Source organism: Pinus tabuliformis, chromosome 6 (assembly GCF_031772625.1).
Source record: "Pinus tabuliformis cultivar Carrire ecotype Pingquan chromosome 6, CPIR1, whole genome shotgun sequence".
Lineage (NCBI taxonomy): Eukaryota > Viridiplantae > Streptophyta > Pinopsida > Pinales > Pinaceae > Pinus > Pinus tabuliformis.
Genome location: NC_142292.1, coordinates 1784549285 through 1784572269, shown reverse-complemented (window position 1 = coordinate 1784572269; position 22985 = coordinate 1784549285). Strand labels below are relative to the sequence as shown.

The 22985-nt window shown below is 35.2% G+C and overlaps 1 protein-coding gene across 2 annotated transcripts in view; it reads right to left on the bottom strand.

Annotated features, from left to right (window-relative positions):
* Positions 1 to 22985, bottom strand: part of LOC149266137 (plant intracellular Ras-group-related LRR protein 1-like) — a 93715-nt gene that overhangs the window by 5541 nt on the left and 65189 nt on the right. Inside the window, exons 1-2 of one of the 2 annotated variants that reach the window (XM_089430054.1) lie at positions 10989 to 11687; positions 10517 to 10873 (exon numbers count right to left, since the gene is read on the bottom strand). The exons of the other annotated variant lie outside the window; for it this stretch is intronic. Coding sequence (XP_089286180.1) covers positions 10517 to 10873; positions 10989 to 11381 — 750 coding nt within the window. The 5' untranslated portion in view covers positions 11382 to 11687. Of the gene's footprint in view, positions 1 to 10516; positions 10874 to 10988; positions 11688 to 22985 lie in introns of those variants that run through there. 2 annotated transcript variants of the gene reach the window in all.

The window sequence follows — 22985 nt, the reverse complement described above, 5'->3', positions numbered from 1 at the left end:
GAAACTTGGGTAGCCCCTAGTCATGCAACATGGCTTTGGTCGCTCCAACTATGGCCTTGTTCTTGCGCTCTGCCACCCCATCCTATTGAGGATTATATGGTGTACTCAGCTCCCTCCTAATCTCCTCCTTGGCACACAACTCCCGAAATGCATTTGAGGTGTACTCACCATTATCAAACCTCGACGCCTTGATTTTCCTATCAGTCTAGTTCTTAACTAGGGTCTTAAACTCCAAAAACTTCGAAAAGACCTCATCCTTATTTTTCATCAAAAAACATCTAGGTCTTCCTCGAGTGATCATCTATGAGGGTGAATAATACTTGTACCCACTAAGGGACACTGTAGAGAAAGGACCACAAACATCATAATGAACAAGGTCCAAGATACCCTTGGCCTTGTTATATTTGTTGGGAATAGAGGATTTGGCATACTTTCCAAGTGTGCAACCCTTGCACACCTCATGTCGATCCACACTGCACTATGGCAGTCTTGTCGCTATCTCCTTAAGAATCTTCAATGCACTCTGGTGAAAATGCCCCATGAGCTTATGCCACAATTCCCCAAGCTCCTTGCTTGAGTCACGACTCTCTCTGTTGGTTAATATTGCAACTGTCTCAGACTGTAACCTGTACAGTCTCTTGTGCCTAACCCCAATCTTCTTAGCCAACTTAGAGTTAAGGATTTTATAAAAACCCTACCCTTACTAAAAGTTATCTCGTACCCCTTATCCTCTAATGTTGAAACTGAAACAAGATTCTTTCTGAGCCCAAGTACATAAAGGACATCTCTGAGATACAAAGGGTTTCCTAACTCCCTCTCAAATCGAATTGTACCAATGCCCTCAACCTGGTACTTTCCATCATCTCCCATCTCAATGTTCAGTTGCATGTCCCTTTCTAACAATTTGCTGAAATTCTTCTTGTTTCCCATCGTATGACAAGATGCACCACTATCTACATATCATAAACCGGTAGCCACTGAGCTTGCCATGCAAGCAATGAGTGAAAACTCCTTCTCAAAATTAGAGGAGAAATCATCTATCTCTACAAAGGTTGCTACTTAGTCCTTCTTGGAACCCTTCTTCCTATTAGGGCATTTAGTAGCATTATCCCCAAACTAGTGGCACAAAAAGCATTTGATCTTGCTGAGATCCTTCTTCTTCTTCTCACCCTTGGAGCTCAGCTCTCCACCACAACTGCTCTTTTTGCCCTTTGCCTTGCCCCCTTTGTTGGCTAGGGAAAAAAAATTCTTCATCATCCTCGATCTTAACACGAGACCCAACTTATCTGTGAATCCCCTCTTGGATGTTGTCACCCCACAATCGCTCCCAATCTAGAAGCATTTTTGTAGCACAAATCCCATCCGTGAAGGCTTGCCAAGACTTGGTGAAACCCAACAGAGCAAAATTTACCAAATCTCTATATGGAATTGTCTTTCCCCACTAACCAACTCTTCCCTTACTTGGGTAAACTTGGTGAGGTAAGACACCATAGAATCTGACTTGGACATTTTTTATATTTTTTATTGTCCTTTAACACCGACTTTTTGGCATTGCTCGAACACTAATATAGACCAATGACGGTTGTCCACATCGCTTTGGTTGTCTTCTTCCCAGTCAAGTGAGGAATAATGTGGTCTTTGACTCCCTCCAAGATGATTCTTCTAATGAGCCATCTGTTAAGCGTCAATGGATGGCGTTGGGGCATTATCAACAAATTCCCACAGCCCTTGCTCCTCGAGCACCATTGCTACCTCCAAATTTTTGGTCTTGCTCCTCCAACTTTTTGGCATTGCTCAAACACTAATATAGACCAATGATGGTTGTCCACATCGCTTTGGTTGTCTTCTTCCCAATCAAGTGAGGAATGAGCACCATTGCTACCCTCTCACGCCAAGAACAAAAGTTGGATGCACTGTCTAATTTGTTCTTCAATTTGAGACGTTGATACGCCATACTGCCAAATCACACTTCCTAGAAGCAATAAGCACTACTCCAAAAAGCCTAGCGACCTAGCGACCAAATCAATCTGATAAGCTCGCTCCCTCTGAATCGCAAAACGTGCTCTTAAAGATAAAAATTGTGTTTGGTCTTCAATCAAAACCTTGGTTTGATACCATGTTAGATTTCCTTAAAACCCAGTGACTAATTCGTAATTCTCCAAGTGTAAACCTAGAAATATGAACAGCTGGTACACTGGAAATCTCAATTGCAAATACACTGAGTTTTCTAACTTAGAATACACGATGAAAAATCAAGCCAACCTAGACCCATCTTAACTCTGAATCTACCAAGCGCCAAGAGGGATCAAATCCCTTTTCACTTTACAAGAGGTTTGCATCGCAAGAAATTTGATCCCTCTCAATGCTTGGTAGATCTGGAGTTAAGACGGATCTGGGTTGTTTTAATTATTAATTATAAATATAAATATAATTATCAACTTTATGCTTTTTTAACTTTATTTTATTTAGTTTATTTTTACCAAGTCAAAATTTTAAAGGTTACATCTCTACCATACTAGGATCAAATATTTACATAGGACTTAAGTTTACTTATGAACCTCGAATATAACGAAAAGAATTTAATAAAAAGTGGATCGGGTGAGGGGAAATCTTGGATAAAATATAATGTTATAGTATTATATGTTAACCAATATTTATTACTACACCCCTAACCCAATAAAAAGTGGCAAAGGGTGGGGGGAAATACTAATTAAAATGTAATGTTATTACATTTTACCTAATATTTCTGGTCACCCCCCAACCTAAATATTACATTTTAGTCAATATTTCCCCTCACCCTTGTTAATTTTATAGTTGAGTTTGTTTACTTTTAAACTTCAAATGTATGGAAAAATTAAAATAAGAAGTGGACCAGTTGAGGGGAAATATCCGATAAAATGTAATATTATAGAGTTATATTCTATCCAATATAACCTAGTAAAGAGTGGATGGAGGTATTCAAAAAAATATTAAATAAAATGTAACAATTAAATTTTATCTAATATTTTCCCCACATCCTCCCCTCATCCTAGCTCACTTTCATAGTAGTTTATTCATTTCTAAGCTTACCATCCTAGATCCATCAAATCTCTATAGAACCATTATTACACATGAATTAAGAGAATATATTACAAATATTATATTAAAGTGATTATCAAAGAAGCCATTAGAATGAAGAAGCAACTATTGTTTTGTAAGTTACACAATCCTGCTTAACCCTACTCTTCTTAAAAACACCTTCATCAATCATTGAATAGCCTCTAGGAGTGCGACGAGTATGCCAAGCCATTTATGGTAAGCCACATCCATCTGTAGCCCTTCATCCTCTCTTCGCCCGCCACAATCACATGGAAAACACAGGAGCTAACCCCAAATCAAGTCCATGCAGTAGCTGCATCAAATAATGTACAAACAACTCACATTCTCATGGACAATGTGGGGATACACAATAGTGTTGATTTTCTAGGTAGCATCAAATGTGCTCTAGCTCCGAAATTTTGTGGAGGGGCTAGAACACATGAGATCTCCAAGACCTAGAAATCATTTGGAGAAATTCCACCCAGATTGTATTTTATTAAAATAATTAATATTTTTAATGGGGTTCCTAAAGTCTAAACTTAGGAAAATTAAAATATTAATGAGTATCAATGAAAATATGACTGAGAATCTTCTAAGAGACAAGGATCAAGTCTAATTTAATCTTAGTCGTTGATTAGAGATTAGATCACGACCGTTGATTTCTCAACAAGAAAAGTATAAGGGAAGGCTTGGGGTTAGTTGGAGAACACGCACAATGAGAGTAGCACTTGAGATAAATCAAAATTTTGGGGCGTGGTTTGCTGAGAATTTCGAAGTGAGCATCTAGTGCAGAGAGGGGCAGTGTAACAGAGGGACTTCAGTCTAAGGTCGAGAATACATAGCAGAGAGGCAACACAGCCCTAGGGAGAGGTAGCGCAGCTCCAGAAGGGTGACGCAGAGGCTAGAGGAGTTGACATAGTCACTTAGAGGCAACGCTAGGGTTTTTGTGTGGCAAATCAAGCAACAGTTCAGCAGATCAATTTCTGAGCGGGAAAGGCTCACTTGAAGGGTGACGCAGCTCCAGCACAGAGCTGGGAACAACGTTCTTTGTACAGCATTCGGGACAAAGCAGTCACCTGTGGAGCTTGTTCATCTAGTTGCTGGATTCACCAAAATATCTGTCTCCGAATAGAGGTACTTTTGTCGGGGGTTTATTCTCTGTTGGGTGAGCCTGATTTGGCACCCTAGTTGTATTCAGAAATCTGCTTAAGAATAAACCCCTCATATCTGTTACACCAGTTTTCCCGCATTAGGTTTTTTCGAGGACATTTTGTCCAAAAATAAGTGCCCTTTGTGTGGTTGTCTCATTTATTTTTAAATACTTAATCTATATATTGGTGTAGGCTGCAGTGTTTTTGCATTAACATATTCTAAAAATAGCTTGTTAAATTAAAAACACAAGTAGGTAATGCAAATCAATGTACTACGATAGGATTTCTAGTTTGTTAGATTCGGAAATTTTCACATGGTATCAAAGCGATTGCAGATCAAGGAGGACTAAAGCCATCGGCGAAAGGACAGAGGAATATCTGTGTGTGAAGACAGGTGTCCCAAGAGAAGGTGCAATTTCTTGCCAAGAGAGCAAAGGAGGGGTGACGCAGTCACCAAGGGAGGCTCACACAGACCTGCGTCAGCCTGATTGGGTGACATTGTTGCTGCAGAGGGCAACGCAGTGGTTATTGGGCCAACGCAGAGACTGTTGAGTCTCGTTTTTCTGATTTTCGTGGCTAGAGGTGCAGTGCAGATTTCATCTGGAGTTGCTACCGCGTTGTTGATTCTGTTGGTGAAAAAAATACTTATTGGGGCAGAAGCATAGTTTTAAAATTCGGCCGATTCGAAACGGAAATGGCCGAGTTGATCCGTTTCATTGCCCAAAAATGTGACTCGGTGGAGGAAACGGTTCAGTAGGCCGAGTCATGGCTGACTCGGCCAACTCGGCCGTTTCTGTATTGACTCGGCCGAGTCATAACCAGTGGCCTGTAACCCCATCAAAACAGCGATTTGACATTTTTTTAATGACATTTTGAAGTGTTTGCTGATTGGTTTGAACTCCAATGTGTTTTATGAATTAGTTAAATGTTATTTGGGGTCCATTCCCCCCTCCCAAACCCTATTTAACACACTCAAATGCTCTCTACTATTGATATGCTATTCAAATTTCATGGTAATATTAAATTCTTAAAGTAAAAGTGACATTCTCCTTAATCTTCATTTTCATCCTTTTACTTAAATTTTTAACATTACCATGAAATGACTCAGGATGTTTGAGAGTGGTTTCGGCCTCATTGGATTTCATATGAAGAAAGTAGAATTTTAGATTTCATTCAAAATCCAGCAGACTTATCAGTTTTTCAAGATTTCAAGATTGGAGGATTGCAATGTTTCCATTGAATTTTGTCATGTATTAGGGTATGGAACTCGTATTTAATCAAGAGCACCAATCCCTCTATGTACCTTGATGTTAGTGACATTGGTTGTCGAACTCCTCTGGGATTCGCTCCCAAACCAGGAGCTTCTGAAAATGTCGCTCCTGCTCCCAAGTAACACAAAGAAGAGAAACCGTTTGGATCAAAAACGGTTAAATGATCTAGTTTATGTCCAATACAACCTCCGGCTCAGATGAAACCATTTGTTGAACAAAAGACCTGATTCAGATCCCATTGTGTTGGAAGACATTGATCCAACATCACATTGGGTAGTGGAGAGTCGTCCAGCAGAGTTTGATCCTGATGAGGATCTTGATTTAGATTTAGATATTGAGACATCAGTTGAACTTGAACATGTTGTTCAGTTTAATGCAGATCCCAATCCACCAGCCTCAGTCTCACAGCCAGCGAGGACTCCAGTTGTAGGTGCTTCCTCTGCTCAGCCATGACAGAAGCACAGCCGCATATCTACTCTATCTCAGCTTGCATCTGCTGCAGTTGCACAGCCTGCTAGTGGTACCACTTCTACAGCTGCAGTTGGAGATGATGATGATGAGGAGGAGCCATGGGGCCCCCTATCTGACTCTGATGATAATCCAAAGATTGATCAACATGATCTTGGCTCCTCTGGCAGTAGCTGTAGTACTAGTACTGGAGTCTGGTCACAGTTTACTTTTGTTGTAGAGGCCATTTTTAGCCTCCTTGGTTATGTGTTTTTTGTTTTGAGTCTTCGATCATGTATGACAGTTGACTATGTATTGCCATTGGGTACCATTTTGATATAATGGATTGGTTCATGAGCCTACTTTGATCATATGTTGTCTTCCATCTATATTATAATGCTGTGTGTTTGGAAACATGAATGAAAATCTTTAAAATTATGTTTTTTTATAAAAAAAAATAAATATTTAATGTATTTTTTACAACGACCGAGTCATTGAAATCGAACCGGCCGAGTCATTACCGTTTCGGAGTCGGAGTCGGAGTCGATCCTCGGCCGAGTCGGAGTCGGAGTCGGAGTCGAAGTCGGAGTTTTAAAACTATGGGCAGAAGCAAAGTAGAGGGAATCAGTTCCTCAAAAGATTTTTTGCCAAGAAATCTAGATCCAGTGCTGAGCAACAGCAATGAGAGATCAATGAGGGGTGGTTCGACAGTGATTGGCAGAAGGATTTCTGTGAAGGAAATCAAAATTCAAAGGGAGCTTGTTCCTTAGAGGATTTCTAGAGCCAAAGAAATCCAAATCCAAGTTTTGTTGGGGTAGCAGCGAAAGATGGAGAAGAAAACCAATTCGACATTCATTTGAGCAAAGTTGGTCGTTAACGAACTGAGGGACCAGGACAAGTTGGATGGAGCATCCAACTTCATCATATGGAAGGCCAAGATCCCAGCAATTTTAGATAAAAATCGCAACAAGGCTTATGCCTTGAGGACGGTTGTCGTTCCGGATGATGTTGATCCTCTCAAGAAGTACGAGGAGGCTCAGGCAAAAGCAAAGTGCATGATCTTGGACAAGGTCAAGGATCATGTGATCCCACATATTGCTGAGAAAGACACAGCAAGGGAAATGTGAGAGCCCTTGACCACATTGTACGAGGGAAATTCCGTTCAGGAGAAGATGTTGCTTGAGAGTCAACTGAGACAAATTCAAATGCAGAAAGGAGAAGAAATCAATCCCTTCCTTCTCATATTACAAAGGATCTGTGACCAACTAACTTTCGTAGGGTCTACACCAGATGTTGATTTTATGGTCAGGACTGCCCTAAATGCAACCAATGAAGACTAGGAAACCTTTGTCCAAAGTATCTTGGGCAAGGCTTCTCTTCCCAGTTGATAGTAAATGTGGGCAACTCTTCTACAAGAAGAGATCAACGGTTGACCAAGGCGGAAAGCAGCAACAAAGGGATCAAAATCAAGGAGGAAGAGGAGGATGTGGCTCTCGCATCAGGACAACAAGGGCAGCAGAAATCAAAGAAGGAGGACATATCCAAAGTCATATGCTTCAGATGTGGAGAAATGGGTCATTTCGCCACACAGTGCCCTCGGATGAAGGGCAAAGAAGAGAAATCTGACTCAAACGCTGCTCCATTAAGCTAACAACGAGGACAATGATGATTGCACCATGAGTGCTCATGCACCTCTAGAGGAGGTGGGGCAATATTGAGTTGTAGTCAGGAGGACTACATGTAAGCCAGGATCCTTGAGGTGCCCAAACTCTTGGATCACATACAGCTAAGGGAGCCCTTAATGACAGTAACAGAATGATGGGAGTCATTTGGTGCAAGGGATGATGGAGCAACAGTGGTAGAGCTAGAGTGCCAAAGTCTGAAGCAACGCAGTAGATTGTTGCAGTAGTGTGGAAGGCATAACGCAATAACATCAAAGGGTTAGCACAGATTAGCAGCAGAGGTAGCTTTAGCGTCAAGCGTCATCTCAACAACTAAGTTGCAGTGCAACAGTTAGCAATGGCAGTGTTATGGGTAGCATGATGCAGCATCTTGAGAGGAAGGTGCAGTACAAATGCAACAGTGACAGTGGCAGTGTCACAGGCAACATACAGATTGCAGCAATGCAATGGATGAAGGGCAGCAGGCCGAGCATCAACAGCGCAGAGAACTGATGTCATGGATCGGTGTGATATTTCTGCTGGGAAGTATTGCTAGAGCACAATCCTCGCTAAGAGGGAGTGTTGATTTTTTGGGTAGCATTGGATGTGCTATAGCTCTGAAATTTTGTGGAGGCACAAGAACACATGTGATCTCCAAGACCCAGAAATTGTTTGGAGAAACTCCACCCAGATTGTATTTATTAAAATAATTAATATTTTTAATGGGGTCCCTAAGTCTAAACTTATGAAAATTAAAATATTAATGGGTATTAATGAAAATATGGGGGGAAAGCTTCTAAGAAACGAAGATCAAGTCTAATTTAATCTTAGCCATTGATTAGAGATTAGATCACGGATGTTGATTTCTCAACAGGAAAAGTACAAAGGAAAGCTTGAGGCTAGTTGGAGAACACACAGTGAGAGCAGCGCTTAAGCTAAATCTAAATTCTAGGGCGTGGTTTACTAAGAATTTCGAAGCGAGCTTCTAGTGCAAAGGGGGGCAATTCAGCAAAGGGACTTCAGTGCAAGGTCGAAAATACATAGTAGAGAGGCAACACAGCACCACAGAGAGACAGAGCAGCTCCAAAAGGGTGATGTAGAGGCTAGAGGTTGCTGACACAGTCACTTAGAGGCAGTGCTGGGGTTTCTATGAGGCAGATCAGGCAACAGTTCAGTAGATCGATTTCTGAGCCGGGAAGGCTCACTGGAAGGGTGACGCAATTCCAGCGCAGAGCTGGGAGCATCCATCGCTGCACAGCACTGGGGACAACGCAGTCACCTGTGGGGTTTGTTCATCCAATTGCTGGATTCACCAAAATATCTGTCTCCAGATAGAGGTACTTTTGCTAAGTTTATTCTCTATTGGGTGAGTCGGATTTGGCACCCTAGTTGTATTCAGAAATTTGCTTAATAATAAAACACTCATATCTGTTGCACTGGTTTTCCTACATTGAGTTTTTCCAGGGACGTCTAGTCCAAAAATAAGTGTGTCCTTTGTGTGGTTGTCTCATTTATTTTTCAATACTTGATCTGTATAATGGTGTAAGTTGCAATGTATTTGCATTAATATATTCTAAAAATGACTTGTTAAACTGAAGAACACAAGTAGGTAATGCAAATCAGTTTACTGTAGTAGGATTTCTAGTTTGTTAGATTCAGAAATTTTCACAAATAGCATAAATCATCTGTCAGGAATCATATACTATTCTCTTCACATATTCCTGATCTTGCTAGTGAATCAACTCTATAAAATTGGAGGAAATATTATATTAAAACATCTGAATAACCTTGAACGAAACCCCAACAATACAACAATTCGAACTTTGGTTTCAAACTACTCACATGTTACTCTCAGCCAAGGGAAGGACAACTCTCGCAAGGATGTTTGATGTATTCTCTCATCTCAAGCCTCTTGCTAATGCATACAATTGAAGCTCTCGGGCCTGATCTGCTACTCAGGACCCTACATAACTTAAAATAATGAATCCAGCTAAGACCTTTGAGTTTGTAACCCTAGAACCTAATATCTATGACATAAAGTCGTTACAGCGAGCGTAGAATTTTAAGCAGCAAGTTCCCAAGGTCGGGTGAAGGGTCCTGACCAACAAATGAAATGCAAAGCTCTAAAGCTTCTACACATTTATGCACATTATGTATTCACCCATTCAATGATAGAAACAAAGCATACAAAAAGACATAGGGCCACCAAACTTATCCATACAAATTCCCAACATAAACATATCCATAAAAATGTTTTGCCTTTACAAGCTACATGGATTCAACACCATCATTTTCTACAACTAATTAATAATTATGTATATAGGTATAACATCAAACTAAGATGGATCTAATCTAGTTTAATTTACCCCTTAAATAGATTATATTTCACATGAATCACATGAATACCATGGTTCTATTATTATTATTATTATTATATTTCACATGAATCACATGAATACCATGGTTCTTTATTATTATTATTATTATTATTATTAAAGTAGAGAATAAGTTAATTACCTAGGAAAACTCACTCTCTTTCCAAGGGAATTCTTCTCCAAATCTGACAAGAATTTTGCTGGAAGTAATAATTCCATGATGGAATCTCAACCATAGACTTTTCCCCTAGGTATTTTGTCCCATTTTAAGAGACCCATCTTATTGGAATTAAAAACAAATAAAATAAAAGGAGTGGCTAAAGGTGGAATTTACCTCGTCCAAAAAAAATAAACTCACCACAAAAACTGAGTTTGTATACTTTGGAAGGGTGATTGAGATGCGGAATTGCCATTATCAACCCAAGTTCAAACCCAACCGGAATAAACCTATACACGCATAGAGCCCAATGACAGTGTATGCATTGGCCAGTTTGACGGCCCTGTAATGCAGTAGGTAAGAGATGGAAAGTTACCTGGATTTTATTATCGGAGAGATTAACTAAAACGAGTGTGGTGATCTTGCAGAATCCCTCAGGAAAGAGATTGAGCCCCCTTCTCTTCAACTCCACTCGGTCGAGCCTTTTTTCTGTGGCCTCTAGCAGTATTCGTACGACTTCCTCATCCATCTCATCACCACCATCATCATTCCCATCATCGGATAGGACCGTCTGTGACCCGTTCTCGGCCTCTCGATATATATTCGTCAGCCTCTCTTCGGCCGCCTGCAACAAATCCTCGTACGCAACGTGCATCTCATAAAGATGAACAACTGACTTAAATGGGAATTTCTCCTTATCGGCCGCCTTCCGGGCGTCTTTCTCCTTCTGCGCCTGCAATACGAACAAACCCTTAAAATCACTATCGAGCCGAACGCAAAAAATATAAACCCTATTAAAATATTAAAATATTGAACGCGGCCATAGCAGGCAGTCCAGCTAAACTAACCTGCAATGACAGCCATGCCCCCCGATCGTAGCCTTCCGGGGGCTCCTCCATGGCAATTTCTTCCAATCGGCTAGAAAGATTGCGCTCGATCTCTGCAACGCGTCGACGGGCTTCGTCCACAGCCTCGTGATCCGGCCGATCTCCAAGGGACTGTAGAACGGATCTGGTCTGCATAACATCGGAAACAGCGCCGGTCATTTTAGCCACGAGCTCCGGCTGCAGAAGCTTAGGCATCTCTCTAACCAGAGCCTCGCCATGCCGCTCATTGGCTTCGAGATCCACTTCAATGGCGTTCGAAGACGAGGGCTTGGAGGCCAGCATCAATGGCTGCCGCAGAGGCCTCAAAGAGAGAATGTACGAAAGAAACGGATGAGCCTTCGAATCGACTTCCATGATTACTTAGATTCCTACAGATCTCAGTACATGCATTCACAAATTCAATCGATTCTAACAAAGGGCAGAAGCTTTTATTCCTCTAACGGACTTCAAAGGATTCGAAATCTAAACCTAGTGAGGGCAAAAGCATTTTAATATTTCGAGCGTAATAAGCCAGACAATTCCACAGGTGTTCACCAGCTCTTGGTTTGACGGGAAGGTAAAAAGTAGCCCACGGGTATCGATCAGAAACCTGCAGAAGAATCAACGGCCCTTTATCTCGGCTAACGGGCAGGGTAGTAAGTAGCCCACGGGTTTTGTTTTCGAAAGGACGAGAAGACAAGGGACCGGACGGAACGACTTAGTTAAATGTTAAATCAATAAATCTATATATTTTAATGGAATTAAAATTAAAAAAAAAAATTGTCCCCACGAGAAGTGCCACGCAACAACATTCGGGAAGATGCCTGGAATGCATTTAAATGGATAACGGTAATGTTTTTAAAAAATAATAATAATAACTAAAAAAATATTTCAATATAATGTTGCATGTATCGAGGGTTTGAAAAGTATTTATATTCTTCATCATTGTAAATTTCATCTAAAACCTAAAAAAAATATCATATATATAGTTTAAGTTTTTGGTATCCATAATAATTATCAGAAGAAACTAGTTTTGACAATGAACTACATTAGTTAGTTCGAAACGCGTCAACAATAATTTTCTGATTGTGATTTACGTCAAATTTTTTTTTGATAAAAGTATATGATTTTTTGCTAAATAAATTTTAGCACTTTGGAAACCTTAAAACATTTGAATTCTGTATATTGAACAAAGTTTTTAAAAAAATTGTCAAATTTTGATTAAAACTAACCAAAAACATATCGTAAAAATGTCATTTTGTTTATAAATCAGATTATACCTCTATATGAGATAGGAAAAAGAAAAATAAGTTTTTAATGCCAGAAAAACAATTATATAAGATGGAAAAAAGAAAAATGAGTTTTTAATGACGGGAAAACAATTATGTATATGGTGGCCATAAAATTAGTTATATGGAGTTTTAAGTTTGTGTGAATTTGATGGAAGGGAGTGTTGAGGTATTTTGGACACGGTTTTCAATTTAAAAGATACGTTCCTCGTGAATGGTTGAGAAGTGGAATTTGTTGAAGAGGATTATTTGTTTTTTTGGGTGGCTATGTTGACCCTAGGTGGTGGCTAGCCAATATTTGTTAACATAATTTACATCTTCCTAACAAGGTCTTCCTAACAAGGTGGTTTGGTGTTGGAATTACAAAGTAGTTTGATGTTGGATTATGGATGTTTATATTATAATAATAATAATTTAATTTTAATTTTAAAAATATAATTGTTATATATATTAAATTTAAAATATATATATGATGATGATGATGGTGGTGGTGGTTAATGTCTGTTGAGACCAAACAATGGTCTATCGGACCTAAAGAAACAAATTATTTATTTTGATTTAAGATTTTATTCCTATACTCAAAAAGCTTGGAGAGAAGCCTCCCGAGCTCACTATAATTTTGACATTGTAAGAGGCTAGGAAGGTCATTATTGTTACAAAGATTGTGAAACTGAGATTATATATAATTTAATTTTAATTTTAAAAATATAATTGTTATATATATTAAATTTAAAATATATATATGATGATGATGATGGTGGTGGTAGTTAATGTCTGTTGAGACCAAACAATGGTCTATCGACCTAAAGAAACAAATTATTTATTTTGATTTAAGATTTTATTCCTATACTCAAAAAGCTTGGAGAGAAGCCTCCCGAGCTCACTATAATTTTGACATTGTAAGAGGCTAGGAAGGTCATTATTGTTACAAAGATTGTGAAACTGAGATTATATATATATATATATTGGATAATTTCACTATTTACATATATAAAAGAGGTTGCATTAGTCTAATTTTGCATTAGCCCCAAGGGATAGTTCAATTGGTCGAATTCCCGGTGCTAAATACATTTCCAATTGGGAGGTCACGGAGTCAAATCTCCTCGACACCCTTCGGGTCAGGCTCGAGATAAGACGACGAGTAGATTCCTTCGATTGCCCAGATTCCAATAATTTATGAATGGTATGAAGATGCCTATTTTAATAATTCATGTTGAGGTGTCAAAATGGGTCACAAAGTAATAAGATAATAACACGAAAATATATATTAAGTTAAAATTAAAAAATAGAGTTAGTATACTCACTTTAATGTATTTTAATCTTGTTTTTTTAAACACAATTAGGGTTCAAATTTTTCAAAGTGTATATCTCTATTAAGATTTGAAGGTTGATTCAAATTTCTCAAGGTACAAATCTTTATTACGGTTTAAAGATCTATTTTTGTATCTAGAGAAATTTGATCCTTCTTAATACTAAATAGATCTAGTCTTAAGATAGATCTAAACTAAATTGAGACCACAACCTGCATGAACCTATCATCATTGCGTAAGTGTCATGACCTACCAAGGCTTTTACATTAACACAAACTTGTACCCAACATTACACATTTATTGAGATAAAAATTGACAATATACTATTGTCAATAGACTTGGTTAGTGATATATCAATAAGAAGTAGGTTAATTTCCTTAAAAAGGAGTTCTCTCTAACCACAAATTTGGCAAAAACCCATTTGACAAATTTCTATACATTTTGGAGTCACTTGTTAAATTGTAAATTTATCTACATCATTAAAAAAAAATTATAGCCTTCATAGGGCAACTCAATTGGCAAAAACCATGAAAATGAAGTGTTATTGAGCCGAGAGGCTCATTTTACAACTTAGTATGAGGTGGTGTGTAAGTTTGTCTGTTTGTTCCCCTTTAAAATAAAAATAAAAAATAAAAAATATGTTCTAAATAAAAAAAAAATTACAACCTAGTATGAGGGGATGTGTAAGTTTGTCTGTTTGTTCCCCTTCAAGATAAAAATAAAAAATAAAAAATATGTTCTAAATAAAAAATAATATTGGCTAAAAAAATGTTATAAAGTAACTCGAAGTAAAAAAAAATGTGTGAGTAAAACGTTTTAATCTCACTTTTCAAAAATATTTCAACTAGAGATTTAAATAAATTATTTGAATATATATGTTAACTAATTTATGTCGATATAAACTTGATATATATCTATATATAGAAAAAAAAATGTTAAAATCCAATATTTTAATGTTATATATAAAAAAATATTCAATGTGGGTTATCAATAAAATATTTTAATATGAATTAATATTGACATATATTTAAAAACACATTAATAATAAATAATCATTTTAATTTGGGTAATAAAATGTTTTTAAGTACAAAATATTTTAATGTCGATTATGTATATATTATATATCATTTTTTAAAAAATATGTACATATCATGAAAAAAATAAGTTTTATGGCTAAAAAAATTATTTGGTCTTATATATATTTTATTTAGCTTCCAAAATACAATTTAAACAATGAAAAATAACGTTGTATTTTGCAGTCTAAAGAAGTTTGCACGTGAAAAAATTTGATCCCTCTGGGCTCATGTTAGATTTGTACTTGAGATGGATCAATGTTAGTGTATTAAGATATTTGAGGTTCATATTCTCCATAACTTGGCCATGTCTACAGAAGGGGCATACTTAGGCACCTAGGGGTTATAGTGGTAGTGGTCGAAATCAACCTCATATCATGTAAATACGAACCGACAGGGTTAGCTCAAGTGGTTGAGTTCTCGTTGTTAAAGTAGGTCGTCAATGGGAGGCCATGGAGTTAATTCTCCTTGACACCCTTGAGGCTAGGTTTTCCTAGTTTGGTTGGCAAAATGTGATCCCTTCAAGTCGATCTACCTGAATTTTCCTTAAGAAAAAAAAAAAAAGAAAAAAACAAAAAATACCTTTCTTTATTAAATGATTTTGATAACTCATATAAAAAATTAAAAAAAAATAAAATAAAAAATAAAAAAAAATATATATATATATATATATATACACAATTAATGGAGAAATTGAACACTACACTGAAAAACTATAATCGTCATCCTCATCATACATATCTTATTTTTTTAATATATTTGTTTACTTCTTTTGAATCCAAGAATCATGTTAACACTGCAATAAAAACTAAATGCTAAATTATTGTAATTTTTAGATTGAAAATGATTTGTTTGTCTTTTGAAGAAAAATATATATATATATATGTGTGTGTGTGTGTGTGTGTGTGTGTGTGTGATCTTACTCATATAATTGATTGAAATGTTGTCCAGGTCGAACTAGAAGGAGAGTTTCAGGTCAAGCCTCTACAAATTTTGTACCAAAGAGAAACTGCACTCTGGAATCGAGCCATCACCCAAGTTAAAGTGCAATGGAAGCACTTTGGGCTTGAGGATGCCACCTGGGAAATAGAATATGAAATGAAGGATGATGTTCCTATGTTGTTCCAAGGAAGAATGGAAATCTGAAACACCAAGGATGATGTTAAAAAAAAAAATCAATCTAAAAATTACCAACAATGCCTTTAACCAAGGTTTCGATAAATCCATGGGAAGGTTTTCAAAAATGTCACATTTCCCTTAGATTAGTTTATTTTTAAAAATAAGAATTTAGCATTATATATATATGGAAAATTAGACCATTAAGTAGTAAAGGATTTATGTCAAAATAGACTTCGAGTTTGAGACAATGAGTTATTTATTGACAAAGTTGCATGCAGTATAAAACAAAAAAGAAACTAAGCCTAGTGAAGTCTATAGAAAGCTTGATAAGTAGCCCTTTTTAGCATAACATCTATGTCTACCTAAACTAAGGAACCAACAAAACTAAGTAAACAAAGCCATGAACATTATTGAGAATTTGTAGCATCCACCTCATTTGAGTTGTGGCACTCCTTGTCGTTGTGAAAATTTCTATGAAATTTCTATTGTGGCGACTGGAATTAATTCTTCTAACTGTAAAAAATAATTATGCATCTTATTGCTATGGTAACAATGAATTAATCATACTGCAATCTTCACAAATAAAATGTTGTAGAAGATAAATTGGAAATTGAGAAAATATTGACACACACATAAAAATGATAGTTATTTTTCGACAAATGTCCCTGCAAATACCCAACTTGGGAAAACCAGTGTAGCAGCTGAAGATTTTTATTATTAAGCAGCAGTGAGAATTGCTGAGTACAATAAATATCTTCAAACTAGCGAATCTATCCAAGAGAAATACTATCAAAAAAATTTTGAGGGATTTTACCCTCTCTCTGAGTAATCTCTGCAATGTCTGACCTCTGAAAAAGCGAGCCCTCCAAGTGGTTTGTGCCACCCTACTGTTGCCTGCCAAATGCACTTCTTGAAACAACTGTCAATCTAGCCATCCTACCTAATGTTGACTGGGAAAATGCTTCTTCGGCCCTCTGGAACCTCTTCCTGACCTCTGGAACTGAAAACGTCTTCCTCTTCAGTTGGATCGAATTGCTCTTCTAAAGCAACTATGTAGTCCCTACGCTGCTTCCTAGAGAAAATTCGGCCTTCTCTTTCTGACTCTCCAGAACTGGAAAAATTCCTTTGGACTCACTGTCTTTGCCCCTCCTTGTCTATGCTTCCCTTCTCTGGCTCGATCTCTTACAACAATTGTTATTGCTCTCTGGAAAATCGAACTGCCCAAGGAAATCAATCTATAGTGTGTTCCTCCATCTACCCATCGACTTCTTCTTATAATCTCCAATTAGGACTCCAACGATCAAGATTAAAACTTAATCAATTGCTGAGATCATCTCCAAGTCGATCCGTGTGAGTTTGTAGAGAAATCTCACTTTCCTCAATTAATTCTTGTTAATTAATCAGTTTTTCTAAGTTAGACTTAGGAAAAAATTAATTACTAATTAATTAACTTAATTAAGGCATCTCTAGGTGGATTTTCGTGAAACCTTTTCTAGGTTCTAGAGTCCTAGTGTTTCTTAGCCTCTCCGACAACCGTCGAAACTAGAACACCATCTGATGCTACAGAAACTAACAATTGTCACCACTTGGACTAGGGCCATGAGGAAGTTGTTCTTAAATATGCTTAAGGTGAAGCCTCATCTCCTTCTAGTTCAGTTCTACTTTGTCCAACATGAGCAACATCTCCTCTTTGGCTTCATTTCTGTCCATGATGACCTTTTCCAACAACATGTTTAACTTCCAACAGAGATCAATGGTAAGGAGACCAATATCTTCCCCATGTGTGCCCTAAGTATGGAACCCAGTCTGAAATATCAGCCATGACCTCTGAGTCAGAAGTGCAAGCACGATCCACTGCCACAATCACCTCCATCTCCCACAACTCCTCATGAACCATCTCTCAAATCTATTTCAACATACACCTAAGGGGAGGCTTTTTCCCATAAACAAGCAAACAAACTCCCCTCCTCCCCTCGGCTACTATTGCCACATCAACACAAGCTCATTGCCTAACCATGCTAGACTGCATCAAACACCAGGACTTGGTAGCCAGTAAACTATATCGTGCAGACTCAAAAGAATGCAAAGAAGACACTTCAAAGGTGAATGCTCTCCCTTACTCACTATGAGGCGAGGCAGAGAGAGCTCACAACCAAGATTGTAAGCGAGCGATGGGGAAGAGGAAAACAACAATGTGGAGGAAGGAAACCACACATTCTTCATGATCAAGAATACAAATGACCACCGCTTGTAATCGAGTGAGACAAAAGTAAGAGCGGAGAGCTTGAAGTGCTTCAGTAATGCTGAGGGACGAGTAATGGACATTGCCATCCTCACAAACCTTCATGTGAGTTGTGTTAACCTCCAATGAGTTGGCCTAAACAGTAATTGCACCGTTCTAGTATTAACATAAGATAAGGGCATGTCACTCGCTATGATTGCGCAAAGTGGCAGTGCCTTTAAGTCTTCCCTACTCACCTGATACAAGGTTGTGTGTACACACAATTATTTATATTTTAATGGTGATCATATTTTATTTTATTTACATAATATTTTAATAGATTAAAGTATTATTTTAATATTATTAATAATAATGGTAATTTAATATATATAATAATAAAATAATGTATATATTTGTTTTCTTAATTTTTATGTATATAAATATAATATAAATTTTCCTAATATATATTATTATATTATAATATAATATAATATAAAATAAATTATTATATTATAATGTTATATAATATATTATATTATAATATAATATAATGTAAATTCAATGAAATTGATATATAATATAATATAAAATAAATTATTATATATTATTATATTATAAATTCAACTAAATTGATATATAATATAATATAATATAGGTTCAGGGAAATTGATATGGTTAGAAATATTTTGAAATAAAAATATAACATTTTTCTTTTAATTATAATAAACAAATTTATTTTTTATTTTTCAAAGTAAGATTAATGATATTTTTATAATATATATATTTTTTTATCATATAATTATATTTATTATGTTATAAATTTTTATTAAATTTAGATGTAATTTATTAATTATTTACATAGTAATCTTTTTCTTCATTCTTATATAATTATATCTATTTTATCATAATTTGTCATTAAATTTAAATATGATTTATTAATTATTTACATAGTGATCTCTTCCTTCATTCTTTAATATTTTAACAAGAGTCAACATCTTTATTTCAACCCATCTCAATTTGTAAAGGGCTTTGATTAGAGAAATTTAAAGCAATTTTAGAAAGTCTATTGTCTTTTCATTGTATTTGTTTTCCATTTTACATTAAATACTTGTTTATATCTATACTTGTAATGGGGAAGATCAACTTTTATGAAGAAAATATTGTTTTTAATTTTACAATTGTAAATTATAAAATGTTTATAGATTTACTTAAGATTTTTACATAGTTTTCTAAATGTGTCATAACCCCAGATGTAAGATAATAAAGATGATGAAAATTTGAAATGATATATTTTTCTATAACTAGAATTTTGTAGATTTATAATTAATATCATAAATATCATTAGTTTTTTTTATTCATTAATTATTTTATTTTATTTTTAAAAATAACAAATATATATATATATATAATAATAATAATAATAATGTATTTTGAAAAATATTAATATATTTATAATACCTTATTTAGATGCCAATATATATAATATTAACAATATGAATATTAAATTTTGGGAATATTAAAAATTTATTTTGTTTTGTAGATCGTGAGGACTTTAAGTGCTAAAAGTCTATTGTCTTTTCATTGTATTTGTTTTCCATTTTACATTAAATACTTGTTTATATCTATACTTGTAATGGGGAAGATCAACTTTTATGAAGAAAATATTGTTTTTAATTTTACAATTGTAAATTATAAAATGTTTATAGATTTACTTAAGATTTTTACATAGTTTTCTAAATGTGTCATAACCCCAGATGTAAGATAATAAAGATGATGAAAATTTGAAATGATATATTTTTCTATAACTAGAATTTTGTAGATTTATAATTAATATCATAAATATCATTAGTTTTTTTTATTCATTAATTATTTTATTTTATTTTTAAAAATAACAAATATATATATATATATATAATAATAATAATAATAATGTATTTTGAAAAATATTAATATATTTATAATACCTTATTTAGATGCCAATATATATAATATTAACAATATGAATATTAAATTTTGGGAATATTAAAAATTTATTTTGTTTTGTAGATCGTGAGGACTTTAAGTGACTAAAGTATGCCATGAAATTGTTTTTGTTTAGCTAAGAGCTTGTCTTCTTTGGACGTATGGAAACAGGTTAAGGGCCAATGACACATAGACATTTGGTAAGAGTTAAGGCATGCCCCCTTATGAATCACCCGCGGGTAGTTCCAGGTGACATGGTTTTCCTTGAATAACAATGATAAATCAGCGTGCATTTGCGGGTAGTAGCCAGTGCTACTGCTAGTTTGACAACTGAGTTATGATAAGTTTTCTCATTGTGTTAAAAAAATAGAAAGAGAAAAATGTGATGAAAACTTAAAAAAAACATTATCATGATTTAATATTTGCATATACATAATTTAATAAAAAATTAAGTTGAAAGCCTCATTATTGATGGTGTGGTAAATTTAAAAAATTCCTATCATTTAAATTGGATAAGTAAATGATAAAAAACAAATAAAACATCAATATCCATGAGAGAGAAAGGACCATAATGTGAGAAGTACAAACTAGAGATAAGATCAATCATGAGAACCTACTCAGCTCATAGATAAGATCAATCATGAGAACCTACTCAACTCATAACACATGTCAAACATCCAATCAATGCACCATGATGTATGACAAATGTCAAATATTTAATAAGTACATGTTAGTATACAATGGTGCGACAAATGCCTAATAAAATATTAGTAGATCATGACAAGTGACTCACACTTCATTATCCTTTTCTAATGTCAAAAGGATAGGCATGAGAAAATATTACTTGGTATGAACACTCACCGACAACACTTTGAAGCATATACGCCTCTATTTAAGACATGGGATAGGTTCTTTGCTCATTTTTTAACCCCCGAAATTCATGCGAGTGAGGAAAACTCGGATGTTGCACATCAACTTCTTTACAAGTGGGGTTAAACGGTGGCATTGCATTGCGTGTGATGGAACTCCTACACGTAGGTCTCGAGATAATTCTCAATATTACTAATAATATTTAGTATATGATTTCAATGTTTGCCTCTAATTTTATATTTATAACTCTAATTTACTTAATAAATAATAAATTTCCATAACTTTATAAATATTCATACATAATGATTCAACAACCCGGCATAATTCCTAGCTGCAAATTTCTTTTATTATTTGCCTGGGAAATGTTGCACACAAATCTAGATTTTTGGGAATTCAATGCTCATTATAAATTATTTAAACAATTCTCAAACCTGCAGAAATATCATCTGTATGTCAATAATGGAAGAAATCATGTGTATCATTAGTTCATTCTCTCGTTTCTCATGTCACTATATCCACAGAGACAGAAATACAACAACTGACATATTGTCAAAGGAGGGCTCAACATTGTAGAACACAAAGATGATCAAATTTTTAAACTTCATCACCAGCCCTACAGGGACATTTTCCAGCGATTAGCAACATCATAATCAGTGTATATTTTCTACTCATCATACTCTATGATGGGCGTGTTTTTCAACTAGTTTTTTTATGGCCTATTTGGCTGCCACAAAAAAAACTGTATTTCTATCTATTTATCAGCAAACTTTCTGATGTTTTAGCATGTAATTAGACTCACAAATGACAGGGGCTTTTTTTTCGACAGAAAAAATCATTATAAATTTATATTAAGATGATATAAAGATCTGCATTACATTGTTTCGGGACAGTGAGAGCTGTCCATAACCAACACAATGCATGGAACGGATTTGACAGTTTCAGGGAAAACAGAGACAAAAAAACTACACATGTATTCAAAAGTTACTACACCTTCTGAGAACAGGAATTAAAACACAATAAGTCACATTTCTATGGTGCTGAAGATCAATGAACTGGCTTTCTAAGCAATAGAAAGGAGTCACATTCCCTTGATACTGAAATCCTGAATAAAAAAAGAAGATCCATCATGGATAACTGTCAATGACCACAATCCCTACTTCATAACAAGACCCTCTTTTCTTTGAGCTCTCACAGATACTTATTTTTCTTTGGTATTTTTGGATATCTAAATACACATAGTTTGTATATCTAAAAAAAATGCAATTTTCACTAATATCATTTAATTAAAAACAAAATCATATATAATAATTAAAATCTAATAAATTTTAAGTTAACAACCAAACATAAATCTAATAAATTTTGAATATAAAATAAGTTAACATAACATAAAAAAGCAGGCAAAATACGAATAAGAACCCTACACCAAATACATGATAAAATGGCATATAAAATAAATTAACATAAAATAAAATAAAAAACTATACGGAATAAGACATGATAAAGTGGCAAAGCCTATTTTGAAAATGGCTTATGACCTTAATTTTATAGCCACCTTCTAAAAAATTTAAAATGCGACTAGTACAGCAAATTTAGGGATTCTAAAAAAGACAAAATATTATATTGCATCTATGTGTTAACTATTTTCCTTTAACAAGGCACAAGAAAAACAAAGAATAAATGAAACTAGTGTAAAAGTGCGAGCTATAGAGAGCCGGATAAGAATCCCTTTAAAAAGGTTTCAAAAGTTGTTGCTTTGAATATTAAATTTAATAAATTTGTGAGTCTAATAAGTCATAAGTTTATAGAAAGTGATTTATGGGTTTTTTAAGATTCATAAGGAAGAGGTTCTTTTTAGACTTATTGTCAATAACATATGTTGGCCTATGTATCTCTTTGCTAAATATTTAGCTTGAAAGCTTAAGCTTTTGGTTGGTAAGTCTAGTTCTTTTGTTAAGGATTCTTTCTCTTTTGTGAATGAGTTAAAAGAGGTTAAATCTAAGCCTGGGGATTTTATGGTTAGTTTTGATATTGTTTCTCTTTACATTGGCTTCCCTATTAGGGAGGTTGTAGATATCAATCACATAATTGATCCTGATACTACCAAGCTTGTAGAGATTTGCCTTACCTCGACCTTC